This window comes from Chiloscyllium punctatum, chromosome 35 (genome assembly GCF_047496795.1).
Source record: "Chiloscyllium punctatum isolate Juve2018m chromosome 35, sChiPun1.3, whole genome shotgun sequence".
Taxonomy (NCBI): Eukaryota; Metazoa; Chordata; class Chondrichthyes; order Orectolobiformes; family Hemiscylliidae; genus Chiloscyllium; species Chiloscyllium punctatum.
In genome coordinates this window covers 15,747,890-15,773,051 of record NC_092773.1, presented here as the reverse complement: position 1 = coordinate 15,773,051, position 25,162 = coordinate 15,747,890, and the positions used below count along the sequence as shown (strand labels likewise).

General features: G+C 41.5%; 1 protein-coding gene across 1 annotated transcript in view; it reads left to right on the top strand.

Moving 5' to 3' along the window:
* gnsb (glucosamine (N-acetyl)-6-sulfatase (Sanfilippo disease IIID), b) overlaps positions 1–24,815 on the top strand; it is a 57,642-nt gene extending 32,827 nt beyond the window's left edge. The window contains exons 5-14 of the mRNA XM_072554066.1: positions 4,915–5,013; positions 7,274–7,441; positions 8,131–8,213; positions 11,474–11,592; positions 17,306–17,409; positions 18,504–18,602; positions 20,026–20,136; positions 20,910–21,017; positions 21,241–21,401; positions 21,849–24,815. Coding sequence (XP_072410167.1) covers positions 4,915–5,013; positions 7,274–7,441; positions 8,131–8,213; positions 11,474–11,592; positions 17,306–17,409; positions 18,504–18,602; positions 20,026–20,136; positions 20,910–21,017; positions 21,241–21,401; positions 21,849–21,861 — 1,065 coding nt within the window. The 3' untranslated portion in view covers positions 21,862–24,815. The remainder of the gene's footprint in view (positions 1–4,914; positions 5,014–7,273; positions 7,442–8,130; positions 8,214–11,473; positions 11,593–17,305; positions 17,410–18,503; positions 18,603–20,025; positions 20,137–20,909; positions 21,018–21,240; positions 21,402–21,848) is intronic.
* Positions 24,816–25,162: the final 347 nt, after the last annotated feature.

Below are 25,162 nucleotides of genomic sequence, written 5' to 3'. Positions count from 1 at the left end.
AGAAACTTTGAAACCCATACATTTATTTTGTGACACAGCTTTTGGTCACCTCTCTAAACTTCAACTCTAACTCTGACATCTATTGAGTTTTAATTACCCCTCCCATCTTTGTTCTGCCTGAGACTCTTATTGTGAAAAATCTTGATGTGATGTTCAGGACACACACTTGTATAAATTCTTAATTCCTGCTTCAGTTATTGTCTGCTTTTGATGTGCAAAATACTTCTCAGCAATGTGTCGAAATGTTCAATAGTAGAAGTGATTAAACTTTTTTACAACTCATTGGCATGCTGCCAAGCTTGGAGATGTCAAAAATGTAGAACATCAGTCAAGTGAATCTATAAAAGCAGGTCACTTGCATGTAAATGAGAGTTAGGCAGAAATTTTAAAATGAGGTCCTAATATCTGGCTTACTCCCAGTGCTACGAGCTAGTTAGGGCAGAAATCGGAGGATAGAGCAGATGAATGCATGGCTGAGGAGCTGGTATATGGGAGAAGGATTCACATTTTGGATCATTGGAATCTGTTTTGGGGTAGAAGTGACCTGTACAAGAAGGACGGATTGCACCTAAATTGGAAGGGGATTAATATACTGGCAAGGAAATTTGCTAGAACTGCTCGGGAGGATTTAAACTAGTAAGGTGGGGGGTGGGACCCAGGGAGATAGTGAGAAAAGAGATCGATCTGAGATGGGTACAGCTGAGAACAGAAGTGAGTCAAACAGTCAGGGCAGGCAGGGACAAGGTAGGACTAATAAATTAAACTGCATTTAGTTCAATGCAAGGGGCCTAACAAGGAAGGCAGATGAACTCAGGGCATGGTTCAGAACATGGGACTGGGATATCATAGCAATTATAGAAACATGGCTCAGGGATGGGCAGGACTGGCAGCTTAATGTTCCAGGATGCAAATTCAAAGGAAGGATAGAAAGGGAGGCAAGAGAGGAGGGGGAGTGGCATTTTTGATAAGGGATAGCATTGTAGCTGTGCAGAGGGAGGATATTCCCGGAAATACATCCAGGGAAGTTATTTGGGTGGAACTGAGAAATAGGAAAGGGATGATCATCTTATTGGGATTGTATTATAGACCCCCCAATAGTCAGAGGGAAATTGAGAAACAAACTTGTAAGGAGATCTCAGCTATCTGTAAGAGTAATAGGGTAGTTATGGTAGGGGATTTTAACTTTCCAAACATAGACTGGGACTGCCATAGTGTTAAAGGTTTAGATGGAGAGGAATTTCTTAAGTGTGTACATGACAATTTTCTGATTCAGTATGTGGATGTACCGACTAGAGGTGAAAAACTTGACCTATTCTTGGGAAATAAGGCAGGGCAGGTGACTGAGGTGTCAGTGGAGGAGCACTTTAGGACCAGCGACCATAATTCTATTCGTTTTAAAATAGTGATGGAAAAGGATAGACCAGATCTAAAAAAGTTGAAGTTCTAAATTGGAGAAAGGCCAATTTTGGCGGTATTAGGCAAGAACTTTCGAAGCTGATTGGAGGCAGATATTCACAGGTAAAGGGACGGCTGGAAAATGGGAAGCCTTCAGAAATGAGATAACAAGAATTCAAAGAAAGTATATTCCTGTCAGGGTGAAAGGGAAGGCTGGTAGGTATAGGGAATGCTGGATGACTAAAGAAATTGAGGGTTTGGTTAAGAAAAAGAAGGAAGCATATGTCAAGTATAGACAGGATAGATTGAGTAAATCCTTAGAGTAGAAAGAAAGTAGGAGTATACTGAAGAGGAAAATCAGGAGAGCAAAACGGGGACATGAGATAGCTTTGGCAAATAGAATTAAGGAGAATCCAAAGGGTTTTTACAAATATATTAAGGACAAAAGGATAACTAGGGAGAGAATAGGGCCCCTCAAAGATCAGCAAGGCGGCCTTTGTGTGGAGCCACAGAAAATGGGGGAGATACTAAATGAATATTTTGCATCAGTATTTACTGTGGAAAAGGATACGGAAGATATAGACTGCAGGGAAATAGATGGTGACATCTTGCAAAATGTCCAGATTACAGAGGAGGAATTGCTGGATGTCTTGAAACGGTTAAAGGTGGATAAATCCTCAGGACCTGATCAGGTGTACCTGAGAACTCTGTTAGAAGCTAGAGAAGTGATTGCTGGGCCTCTTGCTGAGATATTTGTATCATCAATAGTCACAGGTGAGGTGCCGGAAGACAGGAGGTTGGCTGGCGGTAAAGACAAGCCAGGGCACTCTACACCGGTGAGCCTGACCTTGGTGGTGGGCAAGTTGCTGGAGGGAATCCTAAGGGACAGGATGTACATGTATTTGGAAAGGCAAGGACTGATTAGGGATAGTCAACATGGCTTTGTGCGTGGGAAATCATGTCTCACAAACTTGATTTGAGTTTTTTGAAGAAGTAACAAAGAAGAGTAATGAGAACAGAGCAGTAGATGTTATCTACATGGACTTCAGTAAGGCGTTCGACAAGGTTCCCCATGGGAGACTGATTAGCAAGGTCAGGTCTCACGGAGTACAGGGAGAACTAGCCATTTGGATACAGAACTGGCTCAAAGGTAGAAGACAGAGGGTGGTGGTGGAGTTTTTCAGACTGGAGGCCTGTGACCAGTGGAGTGCCACAAGGATCGATGCTGGGTCCTCAACATTTTGTCATTTACATAAATGATTTGGATGCGAGCATAAGAGGTACAGCTAGTAAGTTTGCAGATGACACCAAAATTGGAGGTGTAGTGGACAGCGAAGAGGGTTATCTCAGATTACAACAGGATCTGGACCAGATGGGCCAATGGGCTGAGAAGTGGCAGATGGAGTTTAATTCAGATAAATGTGAGGTGCTGCATTTTGGGAAAGCAAATCTTAGCAGGACTTATTCACTTAATGGTAAGGTCCTGGGGAGTGTTGCTGAACAAAGAGACCTTGGAGTGCAGGTTCATAGCTCCTTGAAAGTGGAGTCACAGGAAGATAGGATAGTGAAGGCGTTTGGTATGCTTTCCTTTATTGGTCAGAGTATTGAGTACAGGAGTTGTGAGGTCATGTTGCGGCTGTACAGGACATTGGTTAGGCCACTGTTGGAATATTGCGTGCAATTCTGGTCTCCTTCCTATCAGAAAGATGTTGTGAAACCTGAAAGGGTTCAGAAAAGATTTCCAAGGATGTTGCCAGGGCTAGAAGATCTGAACTACAAGGGGGCTGAACAGGCTGGGGCTGTTTTCCCTGGAGCGTCAGAGGCTGAGGGGTGACCTTAGAGGTTTACAAAATTATGAGGGGCCTGGATAGGATAAATTAACAAAGTCTTTTCCCTGAGGTCAGGGAGTCCAGAACTAGAGGGCATAGGTTTAGGGTGAGAGGGGAAAGATATAAAAGAGACCTAAGGGGCAACTTTTTCAGTTAGAGGGTGGTACGTGTATGGCATGAGCTGCCAGAGGAAGTGGTGGAGGCTGGTACAATTGCAACATTTAAGAGGCATTTGGATGGGTATATGAATAGGAAGGGTTTGGAGGGGTTTGGGCCGGGCGCTGGCATGTGGGACTTGATTGGGTTGGGATATCTGTTTGGCATGGACAGGTTGGACCCAAGGGTCTGTTTCCGTGCTGTACATCTCTGACTCTATATGGTCTTCTCAACATTGCATCATTTGTGTTGTGACAAACTGTAAAACAAATTACTGGGGAGAGGGAGAGGGTCTCAAAATAGCGCGCACACATGTTTGCTGTAACGTTTTGACAGGTTCCACCTTTGCCCTGCACAGGATAATGTTGGAGAGATTATCTGGAAAGGGGTGTTTAGGGTACACCCTCGTGCAGAACTCAAACTAAAGTGTGGGGAGAGAGAGAGAGAGCACGCAGGTAGTCAGTCATTTGGAGGCGGTATCTGGGCTTTAATCGATGTCCAGGACTGTTCTCGGCAGTATTTCAGTAAACTGAGTTCATTTTTAATCATTGTAAACAAAAGATCTGATCTGTGTTGAAACTCCTCTTTGATGTAATGTTTCTGTTGGGAATTTGAGATCATCTTTGGATAATCTGAAATTCGGATAACTGTTATTCGGATAATCACGGTTCCTCGATATTTGCACTTGCCATGGTTACAATACCTGTTGTTGCGGGGATGGGATTCTGCTGCCTGCTACTTTTGGTCATGTTTGCAATAGTTTTACAAGATGATCTCAGAATTGCCTTTATGCTTTCAACATCACTCGACTGCAGCACCACAGAGGAGGCGCAGCCAAGATCATATCTGTACAAGTGGTCATGATGGTTGCTGTGGAATACCGCGCAGATGTTTTCATTGCATCAGACTGATGACTCTATTCTAGCAGGACTGGAAATCATGTCACAATGATTCCAACCATTGCTTTATCCTCATGACCATCACTGGATGATTAGTTGTGTTAGAAACACCTAATTCCCCATCTTGTTGTACTCAGCTGGTCAGAAACCATTGGTAACAAGAAATATCCCAAGAGGTTCATCAAACCCTGAAAAGCTCCAGAGTTGGCTTTTAATATTCCCTTCAAATATCCATGGCTTCAGAATGATACGAAGTCATTCAAGGTCAATTTTAACCCAGTGGTACGATCCACCATCATACCTTAGCATGGATATGAGCCCAAAGAAGCAATGATCTCAAGAGCTTATGTCGGCATTTCAGCCTTCAGTTGTTATTCCTGGCACCAAGTCTGGGAAGGCTGTAGCAGCAAATATTGCTGAAGAATACTGTTCCTCATGATGCACAGCAAATCTTTTTGTCCCCAGTATGTTCCGCCAAGTTTTGAGAGTCACCCTGTTCCTGGGGACCATTTCAAGTAATATTTGAGGAGAAAAGTGACCCAACATTCAGGGTAAAGTATCCTTCTGCAGAGGGACACTTTGGACTGGAAAACGCTTTGTCAACCAATTGACTGAATGGAACTTTTTTTGTGCAGGTTGGAAACTCCAAATATTATAACTACACGCTGTCGGTGAATGGTGTAGCTGAAAACCACGGTGACATCTACCAAAAGGACTATCTGACTGATCTTATCGTAAGACCCAGTGTTCAAATATACTGAGTGCAGATGCTGAGGATGTATTACTGTTGTTGGAGAATTCTATTCCTCTATTTTCATATAGGAGCTGTGCAAGAATATTTCTGTTGCCTTTTGTAAGATATCACAGTGAGTGGTTGGAGTGCCCAAGGGGATATTTCTCATTGAATGTTTGTCCAAACACTAATAAAAATACAATTGAAGCCTCTTTTAAATTAAATCTTGTGCTTTCAGCTTTAAGGATAGGATAGTCCAGCTTCTTTGGAACAGAATTGTAAACTGATGGTTGTGTCAGTGCTGTTTAAGTGGGGACAATGAGAGTTTTGTTTTCAGTAGGCAGGCAAACGCTATTGAGGTTTGACTTGCACACTTAGTCATCTGCATGCAAGTTTTCTTGGTTGTAAAGTTGTGAATTGGATTTGAGTCTTCTACGTTTGCTTCAGGAACTGGTCAGTCTTGGACTATTGGCAGTCTTGGCAGTTTTGCTAACTGTCACTGGGAAATCCAATTTTTTGAGCACTCCATGATGGATGCCCACTTTGGTCCAGTTCCTTCTCTACCTTAGAGAATGAGAATGTTTCAAGTTAACCTCCTGACTTGTATCTTGTTTGAGAGAGGGGTAAGAATTAATTGTTGATCTGCTTCAAGTATGGAAAAGCTGCATATTGACAATGCTTAGCGTTGAAATGCTTTTCCTCTTTGGTTGGCAAGAATAAAAAGTAAAGTTGCCACAGTCTTCACAGACCATACAGCTGCTCTCTCATTAGAGACCAGGAGAGTAAACTGGTGGTGACTTAACCTGAGGGTCACTATGCCTCAGAACAAGGGCAAAGTTGAGAATGTGGGACGTGAATGGGAACTTCAACTGATGCAGGAATTGAACTTGAACTGTTCGCATCACTATGCATTGGAAACCAGCTGTAAGAATACACTGTTTATACCCGTATAATTCATGGAGACTCTGATGTATAAGAGTTCAACAACAAAATCCTGCAGACATTAGAAATGTTGATGCAGCCTCTGTTGGGGGGAATAAGTGAAGACGTTAGGGTCATGAGAATGAGTTTTCATGGTTAAACTGTTTGTCTTACAGTTGTTTCACATCGACTAGCTGAGTGTTTGCTTAGCTCCCAATTGTTGTTGTTTCTTCACCGAAGAGTAAGAATAAAGAGAAACAATGAGTCAGAATAAATGGGTCCACAGAGTTCAGTTCTAGGATCCTAGCTATTCACAAAATATTTTCATGATTTAGATAGGGGAACTAAACATAATACGTCAAATGTGCAGAGGACATAAAACTGGGTGTGGAGGTGAGCTGTGTAGAAGATGCAAACATGTTGCTATGTGATTTGGACAGGCTGAGTGAGTGGGAAAATGCATGGGAGGTGCAGTGTATAGTGAATATATGTGAGGTGATTCGCTGAAGTACTCAGAATAGGAAGGCAGGTTATTATTTGGATGGCTGTAAACTGAGAGAGGGAAACGATCAACAACATCTGGGTGTCTTTGTGCACCAGTTGCTGAAAGTAAGCAAACAGGTGCAGCAGGCAAACAGTATGTTGGCCTTCATGGTGAGTATACTTCAGCAATGGAACAAGCAGTTGTACAGGAGATTTGAGGCCACAACAGGAGTATTCCGTGCATTTTTGGTTTCCTTGTCTGAGGAAGGACATCCTTGCATAGACAGAGTACAGCGAAGGTTTACCAGATTAATTCCTGGATGGTAAGACTGATGCAAGAGGAGAGATTGACTTATTTAGGATTGTATTCCCTGGAGTTAAATAAGCATGAGGGGGGGAATATCATGGAAACTGATAAGATTTAAGCAGAGCTGGACAGGTTGGACGTAGGAAAGATATTCCCAATAGATATTCCCACAATCAGGTGTCGTAGTTTAAGCATAAGCAGTAAACCTTTTCGGACTAAGATGAGGAGAGTTTTCTTCACCCAGAGAGTGGCAAGCCTGAGGAAGTTACAACAACAAAGTGGTTGAGACCAAAATATTGTGTTTTCAAGAAGAACATAGATCTCGTTCTTGTGGTTAAAGGGATCAAGGATTTGCCAGAGGGCGGGATTAGGATATTTAGTTTGATGACCAGCCATGATCATGTTGAACGGTGGTGTAGGCTTGAGGAATCTGACTTCTGTTGCTATCTTCTAAGTTTGTATTTTGATCGACATTTTGCGGTAAAAGGGTTGTCGTCTACTTGTGGAAATTGACTGTCTGATAATCTCTTTTTTAAAAAATTTTGTGCAGGCAAACCGTTCCGTGGAATTTCTGCAATCCAAGAAACGAAGTGTTCCTTTTTTCATGATGCTCTCAACTCCAGCCTGCCATTCTCCGTGGACTGTTGCTCCACGGTACAGCAAGTCTTACAACGTCACCAAAGCTCCTCGTCATGGAAGTTTCAATGTGCATGGGAAGGTTAGTCGAGCCCACACAGAATGGCGTACAGAACGACCAAGATCATTGACAGTAGACAGAGCTGAGGAGAGAATTAGAAGGATTCAAAATTTGATGGATTTTGATATTTTACACTGGGAGAATAGAATGTCAGTCGTCAACCTTTCAGCAGTAAATTGAAGGAAACTCTACAAAAGCTGGAAGTAAAGTTCCTTCAGATCACTGCCTAATGTTTCTCAGGTACTCACTCATCTGGTGTATTTTTAAAATAATTGTTGCTTGCGAAAGCAATTGGTGCCAGTAATATCAACAATCTCCACAAGATGGTGCCAGCAGCCAGAATGCATTGATTTCAAAAGACTGGGACATCATTTCCAAGTTTTTTTTAGATTCTGTACCAACCCTCCGAAGAGTAACCCAACCAGACCCATTTCCCTCTGACTAATGCACCCAACACTATGGACAATTTAGCATGGCCAATTCACTTAACAACGAAGTTTAAGAAACTTCTGCATTTGTTGCAAGTATAGCTAATTCGGAGCGTTGCCTGTGCAGATGAACCTCTCTCATCTGTAAAATCATTGTTACTTTTGCAAAATTTGAGAGGCAACAAAATGATGTTCACACTATTGGGATGAAAAATTGAAGCAAGAATCTGGACAAAATGTGATGGCAGCTGTGGCATTCAGAACTGTTCTTGTCTCCCACAGGATAAACACTGGCTCCTTCGACAAGCTAAAACGCCTATGAAGAACACCTCTATCGAATTCCTGGACGGTGTATTCAGAAAAAGGTACTCTGATGCATTTGCTTTACAAAATCTAAGCATGTTGTGCAGTGGGTTACACTGAGGCTTAAATCAAGTCTAGTCAGTTACAATGGAAGTTACTTCTGCTTGCTTGAGATTGCTGGGGAAAGGGATGTGAGGGGCTGAAAGAATACTTTCCTGGGGCTACTGCTGCAGTCTCAGCAGTGCTTAGGGCCTCAGAGGTGTATCTAAATGAGCTCATTCATTCAAGTGCTGCTTATATGGCAAACCGCCTCACAATTGCAGCTGACTTTTTTTGTGCATGATCTTGTGTGCAAGAGAGAGAAATTTACACCTACCAGTTGGAACAAGATGCATAATGTTAAGGTCAGATAGTCAACATTTAAAATGCTAAAGTGATATGTTCTGTTGAGTAGCCAGATTCATTACTTTTTGAAGGTGAATTGTGATTAAAGCAACAACAAATTGGCTTCGACCTGACAATCTGTTTTAATCTCCCACCAGGAAGGTGTCCAAAATATAATCAGCCATAATTTCTGCCCTAAAAGATTTATATATTTGTAATCTGCATAACATTTTACAATGCTGATTGTCCAAGCTTATCTTCAAGTTTTTCACAAATGATGAAATGAACATTGGCTTAGGTGACTAATTTACATGGAGACGCAGTCATGTCAATCACATACACTTTGAACTCGGATTCTTAACTGAACCTACCTTCCTCCTTCGCACTTTTCTCATCAAGACTTTGGCTACTTAGCAAGTCTTGCAAGTTTCCTTCATATCCTGAGAACAAGCCAAAATTGCCATACTTTGCAGGAATTCTTTTATTTCCTGCTTCCCTCTGAGGTATCACAACTTTTGGGGTGTTTTGAGAACCCCCAGGAAACGGAATCTCCACCACTTGTGAAACACCTCAGATTTGTGGAGATTCCTGTTCAAGTGGGCTTCACTGCACTCTGGCTTGTCTCCTCCACCTCAAAATACTCTTCATTTCTGACAGTCATTTTGTTTCTGTGCTACAGCCATTTTCAGGTTCTTGGTGGAATCTCTCTGTCTGTTGAACTTGAGCTTTGCACAAACTAACTCAGGTGCTTATCGCTCCAAGACCTTCTCAAATATGTATTTCCAACAATTAACAAGAAAGACTCGAACCCTGAATTCACGCATCTCGACATTTGTGATGGTTAGATGAGATTGTTCTTCGGTATATATATTCATGAACACTTCAGCTTCAAAACTGGGCGGACTCTCCACAGCCATGCTATCTGCAGCTTGGCAGCAGTTCAAGGTTCATTGCCATTTTATGGTTTCCACCAAAATAACTCTTTGACCCCTCTGAATTATGGAACCTTTGGACTGTCATTAACCTGTGCTTGTTTGGTTTGCAGTTACACAAAAGCTATTTCATCGCAAGATTTTTCCATTCATATTTCTTTGAACATTTGGAATTCCTCAAACGACAAAGTATCTCAAAAATACTCATATAAAACGCAAACCAGATGATTATAACACATTGCATAATTCTTTGATATTGTTGCACTCCTTTGGTATTCTAACTAAGACAAGAAATCTAACATTTCACTGATGCTGTGTGTTCATGGATAAGATTAAAATTAAACAAATTACAAGAAAAAAATCCCAGTTTATTTATTGAAAATGAATAAAGATTTTGAATTTGGTTTGATTCTCTATTACAACCCACTTTATACAGATATGATTTCTTGCAGAGCTGAAGAAACCTTTCTATTGCCAACTCAGTGTGGACTTGCTTTGTGCCACAACTGAAGGATGGTGTGAGAATGCCTTTTTTAAATCTCACTCAGGAGAAGCTGTCCCTTTAAAATGGGTTGCAATTGTGTGGACGCATTCAATTGTTCTGGAAGGGCCTCACACTTGTATTTATGCGAGGCTCGTCAGCAAAAAATGTGTCTCGTGGATGCACCAAACAAAATCACGTAATTCCTCACTTTTGCAAGTTGGCTGCTTATTATTGCAAAATTGCTAAAATGAGGCATGATTTGCTACAGAGAGTTGTTGAGATTGAGAGCTTTTTGCTTAAAAGAGGAGTAGTGAATGAGTATTTAAAGTGAAAAAGGAAATGGTGCCTTGGACAGAAATGGAGAGAGAACAGTCTGGATTCTGCAGCATGTTTATTTGGTCACTTTTGGTCAAGGCTGATCCCAATTTCTGAACATGCCTTATTTATTGTTGACCTTTGATAAATCCATCATTGTGAATGGCCTGTCCAGCCACACTGACTTCTGACTGCCAAAGCACATCTTCCTCGTGCAGCTCAAGGAAGCCCCTCGTGAGAGGAAGAAAAGGCAAATTGCATTCAAGGACTATCATTGAAGTGTTTTCAAAGCTGTCTGTCTTATGGCCAGTAAAAATTCAAATTAGATCTTTCCGATAATGACTGAAAACAAACTATGCACTAACTGTCCCATCTGAGGAAGTGGCTTTAGATTTGGGGTTTAGGTTTATCCAGATTTTGTTCTTATTTTCAAGTGCTGAGAACACAGCAGTGAGTTGATTGAACCATCGAGTCTGCGCCAGCCAAAAACAATGTGCCTTTCTCTATGCTGAAAACCACTCTGACTCTGATTCTCTAAAATGTTTTAAAGATTCTATGATGGCTTCCATCTAGAAATGTGACATGGATGTTTTTGCACAGGAAGAATACAATCAGAAGAAAACAATTTGGAGGCGGCTCCGGTTATGATGGGACACAATTTTTTGAGAACACCCATCAGCAAGAAAAGTACAGAGAAGGAACCAGAGAAAGGAATGCCAATGATCTCAAGGCCAAGAATTAATTCCACCTCCTGGAAACATCTGGCAAACATACAGTGACTCAGAATTTCCTAGGTGGACAATCATGCTGACAAAGACAATGACTCACAACTGTTGGCGAATCAGAAGGCCTGGGACTAAACTTTTCCAGCTTAGCTAATTACCATCCACCAACACTTAAATAACACGCACCAAATAATGTGTACTTTTTATTCCCTCCTCTGAACTCCACCAAACTTATCACCACACATACAACCTCCACCCCCCCGCCCAGCACATGCACACGCACCTCTAATAATGTCCAACTTGCCTCATATCCACCTGGCTATGGAGCAAACTGTTGACCAGATTTTGAAGGCACATGCTGTTAATTTCTGGGGAAGCCTTTGTGACAGGTTTTTCAATCCAGAAATCCTTAGCATGTAGTCAAATAGCCTCCAATTTGCAGTTTAACAGAAATTGTTACATTTTTTTCTTGTACCTTACAGGTGGCAGACTTTGCTGTCTGTGGATGATCTGGTAGAGAAGGTTGTCATGAAACTGGAGGAAATGAAGGAGCTGAATAACACGTACATATTCTACACATCTGACAATGGCTATCACACTGGTCTGTTTCAAGTTGAGCTTTTTGCCCAATATTCCCTTTTGCATTTTATTTTTTCAAAGTTATGATATGATTTCAGGCATTTATCTATTTGTTTCTGGTCCAATTATGAATGTGACAAACTCCTTTTTGTTCTAGCATGTGAGACATAATTTGAGACTTAACAGTTTCTTGGAGTAAACTCTGACTCTCAGGTGCATGTTGTGAAAATGTTGCTGAAGTCTTCTTTTCACATGTCGCATTTACCCAGTTTGCCTGAACATCAGATAAAACCAAAAGAAATGCGAATGGTGTAAATCACAGACAAAAATAGAAATTACTGGAAAAGCACAACAGGTCTGTCAGCATCTGAGAGAAATCACGGTTAACGTTTCAGGTTGAGTGACCCTTCTTCAGAACTGGGTCATTCAACCCGAAACATTAACTCTAATTTCGTTCCACAGATGCTGCCAGAATGGTAGAGGTTTTACAGCAATTTCTATTTTTGACAGAATGTAAGAAACTCCCATTTTTATTGTGAACCAAGATGTGGAGTTGTCGGACTGGGGTGGGCAAAGTTAAAAGTCACTCAACACCAGGTTATAATCTCACAGGTTGTACTTGCAAATCAACCTGTTGGACTATAACCTGGTGTTTTGCGATTTTTAACTTTGTGAACCAAGTGTGACTGCACTTGATGAAGGCTTTTATCTATCAGCGAGAGGGGTTATTATTCACTGTTGTTATGGAATGAAGCCTCTTGCTTGGCCTTAAAAGCAGCTGTTATAGTGCCCAAAGGAATAGGAGGAAACCACGTAGCTCTGAAGCTTGCTCTACCATTCAACTCCAGCAGAAATGATCTGCATAACTCCAAATAGCTGCCTTTTCCCCACATCCTTAATACCTTTTCTTTAACAGAAATCTGTTGGTTACTGGTTGAGAATTTGTTCCGACATCATTTGCTACTTGCATGCCAGAGCTTTTGATTGGCCTTTATGGACAGCCTCATTTTAAAACTGTTTCCTATTCCTAGTTTCCCTAATGAACAGAAGGTTTCTTATTACTGGCTCCACTTAATATTTTAAAGTTGAATCACATTGCCCCTTAGCTCTTGGAAATATGTCGCCCCTTGTAGGTTCATCTTTGAATTCTGGTTCAATTCCAATACCAGGTAGTGGGCAAATCCACCCCCACCAGTGCTCAAATTGTGCACCAAATTAATTTTCCCAGGCAATCAATTGGACAGAAGTCAACACCATAATTAGAATGGGAGGAAATAATGAGACTCAGGGCTGGTTATCTCTGATGTGATCTCTTAGCAATAAATGTGGAAGGGAAACAATCTGCAAACAAAGAAGGGAGTGGCTGTGAAGAAACGAACTGGTAACAATGAATGAGTTGCCAGACCTGAAGCAGGTGGGGAGGTGGAGAACTCGAAAATTATACTTGCAAGAAGGTTGTTAGGGAAAGGGAGCGAGGGTTGTGGAATGACACGCAGACAGAAAACAAGTTTCAACCTGTCCACAAATCAATATTCTACAGTTTAGATATATGAAATCAATGAGATAGTGGACTCCTTACGAATGAATTTGGTATCTCTTTATGGCTGCTTAAATTGAGAAATCGGTAAACTTCGAAAAATGATCACTATCATAAAAAGTGAATTATTATATTTAAATATGGGATTGAGATCAAAGATGCAGTACATGAGTAAAAGGAAAGGCTCAGTTGGCTGGACAGCTGGTTTTTGATGCAGGGTGTTGCGAACAGCAGAGCTTCAATTCCTGCAGTGGCTGAGGTCACCATAAAGGACTCTTCTTCTCAACCTTTTCCCTCACCTGAGGGTTGGTGAGCCTCAGGCTTATGAGAGAGCAGTCCAATGGTCCTCTGGAATCAAGGCAACCTAACCCTAGCGAGGTATGGTGGCTCAGTGGTTAGCATTGCTGCCTCACAGTGCCAGGGACCCGGGTTTGATTCCACCCTCGGGTGACTGTATGGAATTTTCACATTCTGCTCATGTTTGCATGGGTTTCCTCCACGTACTCTCGTTTCATCCCACAGTCCAAAGATGGGAAGTTAGGTGGATTGGCCAGGCTAAATTGCCTCTGGAATCCAAGGATGTGCAGGCTAGATGGATTAGCCATGGGATATGCAGGCTTACAGGGATAGGGTAGGGAGTGAGTCTGGATGGGATTTTTTTCCATACTGTATGGTTTCTGTGACTTGTGCCTGCTTTTGGTATGCAGTTTTCCTGCCAAGGCCATTGTATCTTTCCAAAGCTGTGATGCCCAAAATGTTCAAGTACTTTAAATGCCACATTGCACAGTTGCAGCGTTACTTTCAACTTCTATTTTTTCCTTTAATCAAGGCCAGTATTCGTTGAATTTTTTCTTAATTATTTGCTGCACTAGTTTGTGGTATTGCAGTGATCTCTGTTTTTGAGTGCATAAGCTCTTTGGACTCCCACTGCTTTCTAGCTTATCATTTTTCAAAAAAGAAGTCTTTTTTTTTCCACAGTGTGAGAAAAAGCCTATAATTGTCAGCAAGCATCCATCCATTCTCATCCCAATTTCCAGCACTAGCCCCGTAACTTTGTATACTATGACATTTCAAGGGCCCATCTAAATACTTGTTAAATATCTTGAATGTTGTTAGCCCTTTGCAGACAACGAGTTCCACTTACAACTGTTTGGTGAAAAACATTTTTCCTCAAATCCCCTCTAAACCTGAGCTTAAAACTGTGTCCCCTAATTATTGACCCCGCTATTAAGGGTAAATGTTTCTCCCTGTCTCCCCTGTCTATGCCCCTCACAACATTGTACAATTCAGTCAGGTCCCCACTAAGTATCTCTGATCTGAGAAAAACAATGCCAGCCTTTCCCATCTCTCTTCAAAGCTGAACCAGTCCAGCCCAGGTTTTATCCTCTGGACCAATAACATACTTCCTGAAGTGTGATGACCAGAACTACACACAGTACTAAAGCTGTTGTCTATGTACTATCAGATCCAGCTCCAGTATTACCTCCTTACTCTTGTGTTCAATGCTTTGACTAATAGAGGCAAATGTCCTAGGTGACTTAATCACTTTATCTCCCTGTCCTGTTTCCTTTAAGATCTATGGACACACACACCAAGATGCTTTTGATACTCTGTAGTTCCCAGGATCTGACCATCCAATGTGTACTCCCTTGCTTTTTTAGAATTCCCAAAATGCATCATTCCATAATTATTGAGATTAATTTTCTTTTGTCACTGTTCTGCCCATCTGAACAGCCTGTCTATATCATCCTGTTGTCCAAGGACTTCCTCCTTGCTGTTTTACACATTGTCAATTCTCGTGCCTATGCAAACTTTCTGTATTCTCATATTCATGTTTAGATCATTTACATACATACATAAACAAGTCACACAGTGCCAAATCCTGTGGTATGCCACAGAACACCGGGTTCCCATCTATCCTTTGACGATCACCTTCTGCTTGCCTCTTTGAATCATTTTTGGATCCAGTTCACCAAAATGTCCAGTCTCATGGGTTCTTGGCTTCTTAACCAACTTGCCACACAAGACCTTGTGAGAAGCTTTACTCAAGTCCATGTTGATGTCATCAAGTGCTTTAATCTCACCTGGACACTTGTCATGATCTTGCAAAATTTGATCACATTTTCAGTCTCCCTGATAAAGCCATGTTTACCATTTTGATGGATCCCTGCATCTCCAAATGAAGATTAATTCTGCCCATAGGAATTGTTTCCAATAGTTTCCCTCCCACATATGTTAGATTCACTGGCCTGTTGTATCCTGCTTTATCCCAACCAAGGTTCTTGATGTCTTTGTAATTCACAATTCCATTTTATACTGCTGACAATGCCCCCAATTTTTGTGGCATCAGTAAATCCCGTGTATGTTGCTCTCTATCTCATTCAATTCAGTTATAGAACAGTACAGCACAGGCCCTTCAGCCCTCAATGCTTGCCAGCCTTTAATCCTACTCTAAGATCAGACTAATGTACATACCCGTCATTGTACTAACTTCCATGTGCCTATCCAAGACTTGCTTAAATGTCCCTAATGTATCTGACTCCACTGCCACTGCTGACAGTGCATTCCATGCACCCACCACTCTCTGAGTAAAGAACCTACCTCTGATATCTCCCCTACACCTTCCTCCAATTACCTTAAAATTATACCCCCTCGTGATAGACATTCCCACTCTGGGAAAAAGTCTCTGGTACCATTCTATCTATGCCTTTCAACATCTTGTACATCTCTATCAAGTCACCTCTCATCCTTCTTCGCTCCAATGAGAAAAGCCTGAACTTCCTCAACCTTTCTTCATCAGACATGCCCTCCAGTCCAGGCAGCATCCTGGTATATCTCCTCAGCATGTTCTCGAGAGCTTCCACTTCTTTCCTATAATTAAGTGACCAGAACTGAGCTCAATATTCCACGTATGGTCTAACTAGGACTCTACAGAGCTGCAGCATAACCTTGCTGCTCTTAAACTCAATGCTCATGAAAGCCAATGTACCAAATGCCTTCTTAAAAACCCTGTTAATTTGGGTGGCAACTTTGAGGGATCTATGGACATGGATGCCTAGATCCCTCTGCTCCTCTACCCTGCCAAGAATCCTGCCTTTATTCCTGTATTCTGCATTCAAATTCGACAAAGTGAATCACTTCACACTTTTCCAGGTTGAACTCCATCTGCCACTTCTCAACCCAGCTCTGCATCCTGTCAATGTCCTATTGCAAACTACAACAGCCCTCCACACGATCCACAACTCCACCAACCTTTGTGCCATTGGCAAACGTACTAACCACCCCCCCCCCCCCCCCACTTTCTCATCCAAGTCATTTATAAAAATCACAAAAAGTAGAGATCCCAGAACTGATCCCTGTGGAACACCACTGGTCACCGAACTCCAGGCGAAATACCTTCCATCTACCACCAACCTCTGTCTTCTATGTGCCAGTCAATTCTGTATCCAGACATACAGGTTTCTCTATATTCCATGCCTCCTTACTTTCTGAATGAGCCTACCATGGGGAACATTATCAAATACTTTGCTAAAATCCATGTATACCACATCCATTGCTCTACCTTCATCAATTTGTTTTGTCACATCCTCAAAGAATTCAATAAGGCTTGTCAGGCATGACCTGCCCCTCACAAAGCCATGCTGATTATCTCTCATCAAACTATGGTGTTCCAAATAATCATAAATTCTGTGTCTCAGAATCCTCTCTAATACTTTGCCCACGACTGATGTAAGACTGACCTGTCTGTAATTCCCAGGATTATCCCTATTCCCTTTCTTGAAAAAGGGTATAACATTTGCCACCCTCCAATCACCTGGCATTACTCCAGTGGACAGTGAGCATGGAAAGATCATGGCCAAAGCCGCAGGAATCTCTTCCCTTGCGTCCTGTAGTAACCTAAGGTATATCCCCTCTGGCCCAGGGTATTTATCATCCTATATGTTGTGCATTTCCCTGAGAACATCTGTTCCCAATTTAGGCACCCATGTTCCTGCCTAACAGCATTGTAATTCCCCCTCCCCCAATTAAGTACTTTCCCAGAGCGTTTGCTCCTTTCCCTCTCCATGAGTATAGTAAAGATCATGGAGTTGTGATCACTGTCACTATGAATAAGTAGAGTGAATATTTGAAACTGAGAAACAGATCCCAATAGAAGTAGCCAACTGCTGCTACTGACAATAACTTTATCTGTTTGCAGGACAGTTCTCTCTGCCCATTGACAAGCGTCAGCTTTATGAATTTGATATTCGAGTGCCACTGCTGGTGCGTGGACCAGGTATCAAACCTAAGCAGACCATAAAGGTATGTATTCACTTCAAGCATAGCATTTGACTCCAACTTATGAACTGAGTCAAGTTGTAGAACCCATCGCTAAGACCAGAAAGAGGACAATATGAATCAGTGGAGCTGGGCATTTAAATAGAATTTCATAAAGAGATCTTACATTGAAATAGCAACTTCACCATTGAGTCAGTTGTTATAAAGGTAAATGCAATGATGGCATTCATTTTGATAGGACTTGAATATATAAGTAGGCATGTGCTTCTGAGGCTCTTTCAGGCTCTGGTCACACCATATTTGGAGTACTGTGCACCATTGTGGGCCCCATATCTCCGGAAGGATGTACTGGCCCAGGAGTATGTTGAGGAGGGGTTCATAAGCATAGTTCCAGGAAGGAAAAGCTGAATATATGAGGAATGTTTAAGGATTTTGGGTTTGGACTCGATGGAATCGAGAAGGATGAGGGGGGAAACCAGTTGAAACATACAGAATACTGAATGGCCTGGACAGAGTAGATGTTGAGAGGATGTTTCTGTTGGTGGGAGAAACTAGGACCCAAGAGCACAGCCTTAGTGTAAAGGGAAGATCTTTTATTATGGAGATAAGGAGAAAGTTCTTCAGCCAGACAGTGGCGAATCTATGGAATTCATTCACATAGAAGGCTGTGGAGGCCAGGTCATTGCCTATATTTAAGACTTGAGACAAGTAGATTCTTGAGTATCAAGGGGGATCAAGGGTTACAGAAGAAAGCGGGAGAATGGGATTGAGAAACTTAACAGCCATGATTGAATAGTGGAGCAGATTTGATGGGCTGAATGGCCTAATTTCCGATCCTACGTCATATGGCCTTATCTCAACTATCCTCGTTCACAATGAACTTTTGGACTGTAAGCCTCTTGTCTAAAGGAGAGAAATACATATGTAGCATATGCACAGCAAGATCCCATATTTGCACTGCGATAAGGGATCAAATTTTGTGTCTACGGTATTTGATGACAAAGATCAGGGAAGGATAAACAAAATCATACAAAAGCACAGTTCTAGCCTTCATCCTGTGGGTGGGAGGAGAACAGTCAAGGAAACTGCATTTTACCTTTTGTCACTTGATTGCACAGGAACCCATCCTGAATATAGACCTGGCACCCACCTTCTTGAATATTGCTGGATATGATGTCATCCAAAGCATGGACGGTAACTCTTTTCTTCCCCTCATGGTGAGTACCTTACGCTTTTGCTCTTCTTGCAGTACCTCTTCAGAAATGCTGCTCACTGATGGTGAAAAGCAGCAGTGCAAAAGCTGAACCAACTCTTCAGGTCATGAAGCCTAGTGTCCAAGTACACACCAGACCTGGATCACAAGAGGGCTCATGCTGATGAGTGGGAAATGTCACGAACATGTGCAATGACAATATATACCAGAAGATATTCTAACAACCTCCCCTTGAGGTTCAGTGATATCGACAGAAGTGGAGGTCAGAGCTGGATAGTGTTCAGTGAGCTATTTGCATCCTGACACCCGAAACTAGTTTGCACTTCAAATACATACAAATATGTAAAGAGTGTTAGGTATGCATGCACATCAGTAAAATCTAGGCCACTTCATTATCACTTCATCTGCAACCATAAATATTTACTCAGTCTATCACCAAAGAAATGCGGTTGTGTAATATTTGTTCTGTCAAGATTATTATTCAATCCTAAAAGCATCAAATGCCAATATTTTAAAAAATCTTTATCTCTATGGCAGTGGTTTCAATCTGTTCACACACTGCTGAAAAATGAAATAGTGAATGAGTCGCAGGCTGAGAAATCCTGACAAGCTGGAAAATGAAGGGTGCTTTCATGTTCATAATCCCCCTGTTGTCGGCCAACTGATGATCAGTCCCATCCAAAAGGAGACTATTTTAAGAACTTGCAGCCCATATCATGGCAAGGGTTGGGGGAACCAGTCCTGGTTTCCCCACTGGATGCCAGTCCAGAACTCTGCATTGAAGCTCTGGTTGACACAACAGTTTGGAACAGGTTTTGAACTGACCACCTTCTGATCCACATGCAGCCATGAATACTACCAATATGACATATGTTCACTCCTTTTTATTCAATGGCTAATAGGGAAGTTTGTCCAAGGAGTTGACATGGAAGATGAAGTCAAATGGTTCCTTTGTGCTGCCTGAGCAATAATTTAGAGTTGTGATGCTACAGTAGATGACCTATCACAAAAATTGCACATTTCAACCATTAATTCTTCCCTGACTGCTTGATGAGATGAAAATGATCAAACGTGATTTGTTGACAATTAGCACCCAAAGGAACCCCGACCGGATCTGTGAACTTCTCTGCGTTGTAGTTGTCAAAAGCACTCGGGAGAAAGGTTCCAAAACAAAAATTGCTGGAAAAGCTCAGCCATGCGAGCAGCATCTGTGGAGAGAAATCAGAGTTGAAGTTTTGGATTGAGAAGGGTCTCGAAACAGTAACTCTGATTTCTCGCCACAGGTACTGCCAGACCGGCTGAACATATCAAGCAATTTCTGTTTGTGTCTCTGACTTACAACATCCGCATTTTTTTGTTTAGGGACAAAGGTCAGATGGTTTGATCTGTTCTTTCTGTTCTAACATTCTTCCTTCTATTTATTTCAGGATTCTTCACGGAATAAAACACACTGGCGCAATGATTTTCTGGTAGAATATACTGGAGAAGGTGATGCTAAGTTAGACCCTGCATGCCCCAATGTAGGACCTGGCGTGGCTGTAAGTAATCAACAAAAATAACTGCATTTATCCAAATGTTTAACATCAAAGGTGATGAAGAGGCACATCCTATTTAAACAAAACACACATTCCAATTCTCATGTGAAGATTGCTTTTTCTCACTTGTTTCAACCCGCCACTCCACAAACTATCATTGTGAAACTTTATTCACTGTTTCCATGCAAAAGCATGAATGCAGATGAAGTCATATTGACAAAAGCATTTGCATTGCTTCTCCTGATGGCATAGTGGGTAACAGTTAGATTTTAATGAAGCAGTGCAGGGCAAAAACATTTCAAGTTTGATCTCCTTGTTCAAAAAAATCTCTACTTGGACTCCATACAGTCAAGTGCTTTGGAATACAGTTATTTAAGCTGGTCTCTGGCAGTACTCCATACATTGATGGAGTGAAGAAAAAAGATAATTTTGGGCATGTTTTACACTGTAGGAGTGCAGTCATGGGGGAGAATTAAGCACACTTCTTCTTTCTCATCACTATTCAGTGACTGCTGCAAAGATTAAGGATAACTGGCGAGGACAGAAGTCAATGGGATTATAGTGTGGAAACACTGAACCCAAGTTTTCAGAACTTGGAAGGGCAATTGGAGCATTCAAAAGACAATTGTAGCAAAGGTCAGCATCTTGATCAAAAGAGGGAGAGAATGGTTTTGAAAGTTGAATGAAACAAATGTCAATTTAATGACCATGCTTGCTTCAGTGAGAAACGTCTTTGAATTTGCAAGTTTGATGTCTTTTTCTTCTCCTTTCCTTAGGAATGTTTTCCAGACTGCGTGTGTGAAGATGCTTTTAATAATACTTATGCTTGTGTGAGAACATTATCAAAAGTCAATCTACAGTATTGTGAATTTGCCGACAGTGAGGTAGGTGCTGTCTGTCATCACATGCTGTGTGAACCTCTTACCTCCAACCTGTGCAGGTTCGTTATCTGTAAGAAATGGGGTGTCCTAGGTTAAAAATGTGTACTCAACCAGAATTTCAAACTGTCGTTACCCATTTGCTGTACACGTCACTTTCCATGGATTCTAATTTCATAGTATTGACTTGCCCTGAATTATTTTAGTTACTCCGATGTTCTGTTTTCAGGCTTTTGTTGAAGTCTACAACTTGACATCAGACCCACACCAATTGGTCAATATTGCAAAAACTGTGGATCCCTCACTACTTGTGAAGATGAACCAGCGGTTGATAAAGCTAGAATCTTGTTCTGGAAATGACTGTCGTACAGTAAAGGTAGAGGAAGATGGGTAAGTATTAGAATGCAATGATCATGAAGGTATGTTCCAGCATTCGAAGTATCGATTACTGTCTTCTTTATTAAATTTTCCTTCTTCCTGCAAACAGCCCTGATTCTTTAGGTAGCATTTAATCCTCTGAATCTAAAGGTTGTAGGTATAACTACGAATGCAGGAGTTGTGCACACAAATCTAGTATGACACTTGAATACAAAATAACCTTTGCATTCTCCAAGCCCCCATTTTTTGGATAAGACATCAAACTGATTATTATGTGCCCCCAGATGGCATTGATCAAACTAACAACAGGAGAATTCATCCCAATACTTGATAAACCACTATGTATACAAACTCTTAATTAAATTAAACTCAAGTGTTAACATTTAAAGCAATGTTTTGCATTCAGTGGAGGGAAGACTTCATCACGTTTCTAACTCTGCCCATTATGCTCTTTTACAGATTTGATTCCTAGTCGAAGGATTGCTCTCTTTCTGGCAGATTGTATTTGAGCCAACACAGACCAGTGTCCATCCACAAAAGAAAGAATGTGAATGATTGAAAACCCAGATATCTGGGTCCACAAACAAGATGAATGTGCAATAGCTCATCAGAAAGCACCTAAATTCAAACAGGAGTCCTTTTTCTCCTTGTTAAACACTCCATGCAAGAAACCCTGCTCCTACTTTAATTTGAAATGTCCTGCTGTGAACGTCTGAAAAACCCATATTGTTTTTGCAGGGTTACTTGAAAATAGTTTCTCACCATACATCGAAATAAATGAATACATTTACCCCCTAACAGTTTCACCTGGTAACTGAAATACTTTTAAAAAATTGGTTCTTAAAATCCCTTATTTCCCTGCCCTATCCACTGCTTGTTTCAGCTTTCATTTTTCAAGACTGTTCCCTTCTCATTTAGAAGATCACTGCAATTGTTTCACAAAAACTAAAACTCCTATTTAGTGGGCTTGACTGTATCAAACGTACTCATTAAGAAGTGGATCTTGATGCTCGGGGTGATTCTGTTCATCAAAATTGTGCAAAGACCATTTGGATTTAAGACGTCTGACTGATTAATTGAATGATTGACTAACTAATTTGGACAGAAGGATATCTCTGCATTCTACTGTGAAATTGCAAATTTCTGAGCCATCTCTTTCTTGTCAGTTAGCCATATTTAGATGTTGGAAGTGGATTATAAGAGCTACTTGTATGAATGCATACCACACTCTTGTGTTTCGCTTCACTTTGTATCGCAACCACTTCCATAAATCATAATTACATAATTACCCAGTACTTCCTTAGAATGTTTCAACATGCTGGAATCGGTTTTGGGAATTCCTGCATTAATTTGAAGAGAGGAGTGAAACTCCTCTTCAGAGTAATGAATACAATATCAAACTCGTTTTGTAGGATTTATTAAGGTAAACCTGGAAAGACAATTAATGTTACAGAATGCTTGAATGTCAGGGATTTGTAATCTGAATGTAAAAGCGTGTTGGATTTCCGTGCAAAGGGTGACTTTTTAGCAGGATTAAGCTGTTTTTCAAAATGTAGGAAAAAGTAAAAAATTAAAAGAGTTCTCAAAGTGACAATTGTTCAGATGTGTTTTTGAGATGAAAGTGAGCAGAACCTTAGAGCAGTCTGAGTAAAGTGCACATGGGCATAATTTGTGGCAGAAATGGGTGACAAGTCAGGCAAGACCTATCTTAACATCAGGAGCATCTTTCTGCACCTCATCCTATTAACTTCAGTCTTATTTTACAAAGTACACTGAACAAGATGGATGTCAACAAATGCTAGCATAGCAGTCAGAGTGACTTCAGCTCATCACTGAGACTGAACGACCTCCATGTTGGGCACGGTCCACACTCACCGTACAATCATGGATGCTGACATCTGACATGTTCCATGCTCTGAGAAGCCTCATGGCATATTACCAATCCACTTACTGGATGCTTGTTGCACCTCTGGCTAACTGGCAATTATCATTGTAATAATGTTGCAAGGACACCATACATTGAGGGACACACATCCAGCTCATGGACTGGACTAGGCTGCATCTTAGGGTTCTTAACTTGCTGTCATAGCACTTAATGCTTCAGCTTATCTTGTTGCTCACAGAATGCTTGCCATGCATTGCCATGCCTCTTTTGCACTTTGCCCTATGACATGTCTCTTGCTTTGCTGTTTGGCACAGCACAAAGCCAGAAAGTTTGTCACACTTGTCAGGTTTCTGTCAAGTCAAGAGAAATAGCCTTTGCACAGGGGCTATATGCACAATTAGCCAGGGCAACTTCCCATAACTGCCTAGCAGTTTGGATATGGTCAATTAGCTACTTGGAGCGGTTATCGCATAACATGTGAGGAGCTGAATGTTGAGCATCCCACCACCCATCTTGACACTTTTTGTTCTATGTGGGCTGTAGGATGAGAGATAGATATTATGTGAGATGAACACAAGTGGCACAAGTCTTCCAGTTAATACAGGTGAGAAGGTGTCCTGAGAGAGTGAGAAACAGCGCAGAGGGCATGTAGTTAGTGGCGTCAGGGATTCGAAGATGAGAGCAAGTGGAGAAGATCACGTCAGCAATAGTGAGAGTGGTCAAGAATGGGCATAGTGAGACATGGTTAGAGAAACAGACTGAGTGTGAGATGTCAGGGAGAAGATGGTGACACTGAGGCTACTAAGTGGAGGATGACATTAACGTACTTCCTACATTGCTGGGCATTCCTCCAAACAACTGGTACTCCAGTGATCCAGGTGCCAAGCTCAGAACAGGCTGGCATGGTCTGGTGTCATGGCCTCGGTTGCTGGTCCTGGGGGATGAGGACTCCCTGCGTCTCCAAGGGAACCTGCAAATTCCTACCCACAAAGTAGGATACCAACTTCCCTCTGGCTCCCCCGTCCAGGACAAAGATCAGGAACAGTGCAGGGCAACTCAACCCCAAAGGGTGGTTAAATATGGCTCAGGCTTAAGTGCAACTGATCTTTTAACGAGTTAAAAATCACACAACACCAGGTTACAGTCTAACAGGTTTATTTGGAAGGGCTAGCTTTAGGAGTGCTGCTCCTTCATCAGGTAGCTGTCAAGCACCTTGGATGAAGGAGCAGCACTCCAAAAACCTGTTGGCCTATAACCAGGTGTTATGTGATTTTTAACTTGTCCACCCCAGTCCCAACACTGGCACTTCCACATCATGATCTTTTGATGGATATTCAGTAATTGGCAAGTTAATCTATTGCATGACAAGAAGGGGATGGTATCCGACAGGAGAGATGCTACTGAGGTGGGGGAGTTGATTCAGGAGGTGTATTTGCTAAGATACAGCAAGGAATGTCTCTGGGCCTTGTGACGAGAAGTATATCTCCCAAAAACTCAACACAACTTGTATTTTGCCAAATAAACGAGAGTATTCAACCCAATGTACTTTACTGCTTTCTTTTGCTTGACTACTGTTTGACTGCTTTTACAATCTAAATACTTGCAATACCTGAAGGAATTCTGTGCCCAGTCCTACATTAATACTTTCTCCATTAATACTAATGCTAAACCTCAATTGATATGTTCCTACTCTCTGTAAAAAGAATAACTTATCTCCAGTTAGTCGAGTGGAAAGCTTACTTCTTGTTTTTTTATCAAGGCAAAACAGATCCCTCCAAAACACATTAAGAAGGTCGCCCAGACCCTAACTTTTCTTGTCGTTTTGAGAAGGTGTAATGTGGACATCCAGGGGTGATGCAGCTGGTCAAAACCCCTCAGTTTTCAACAA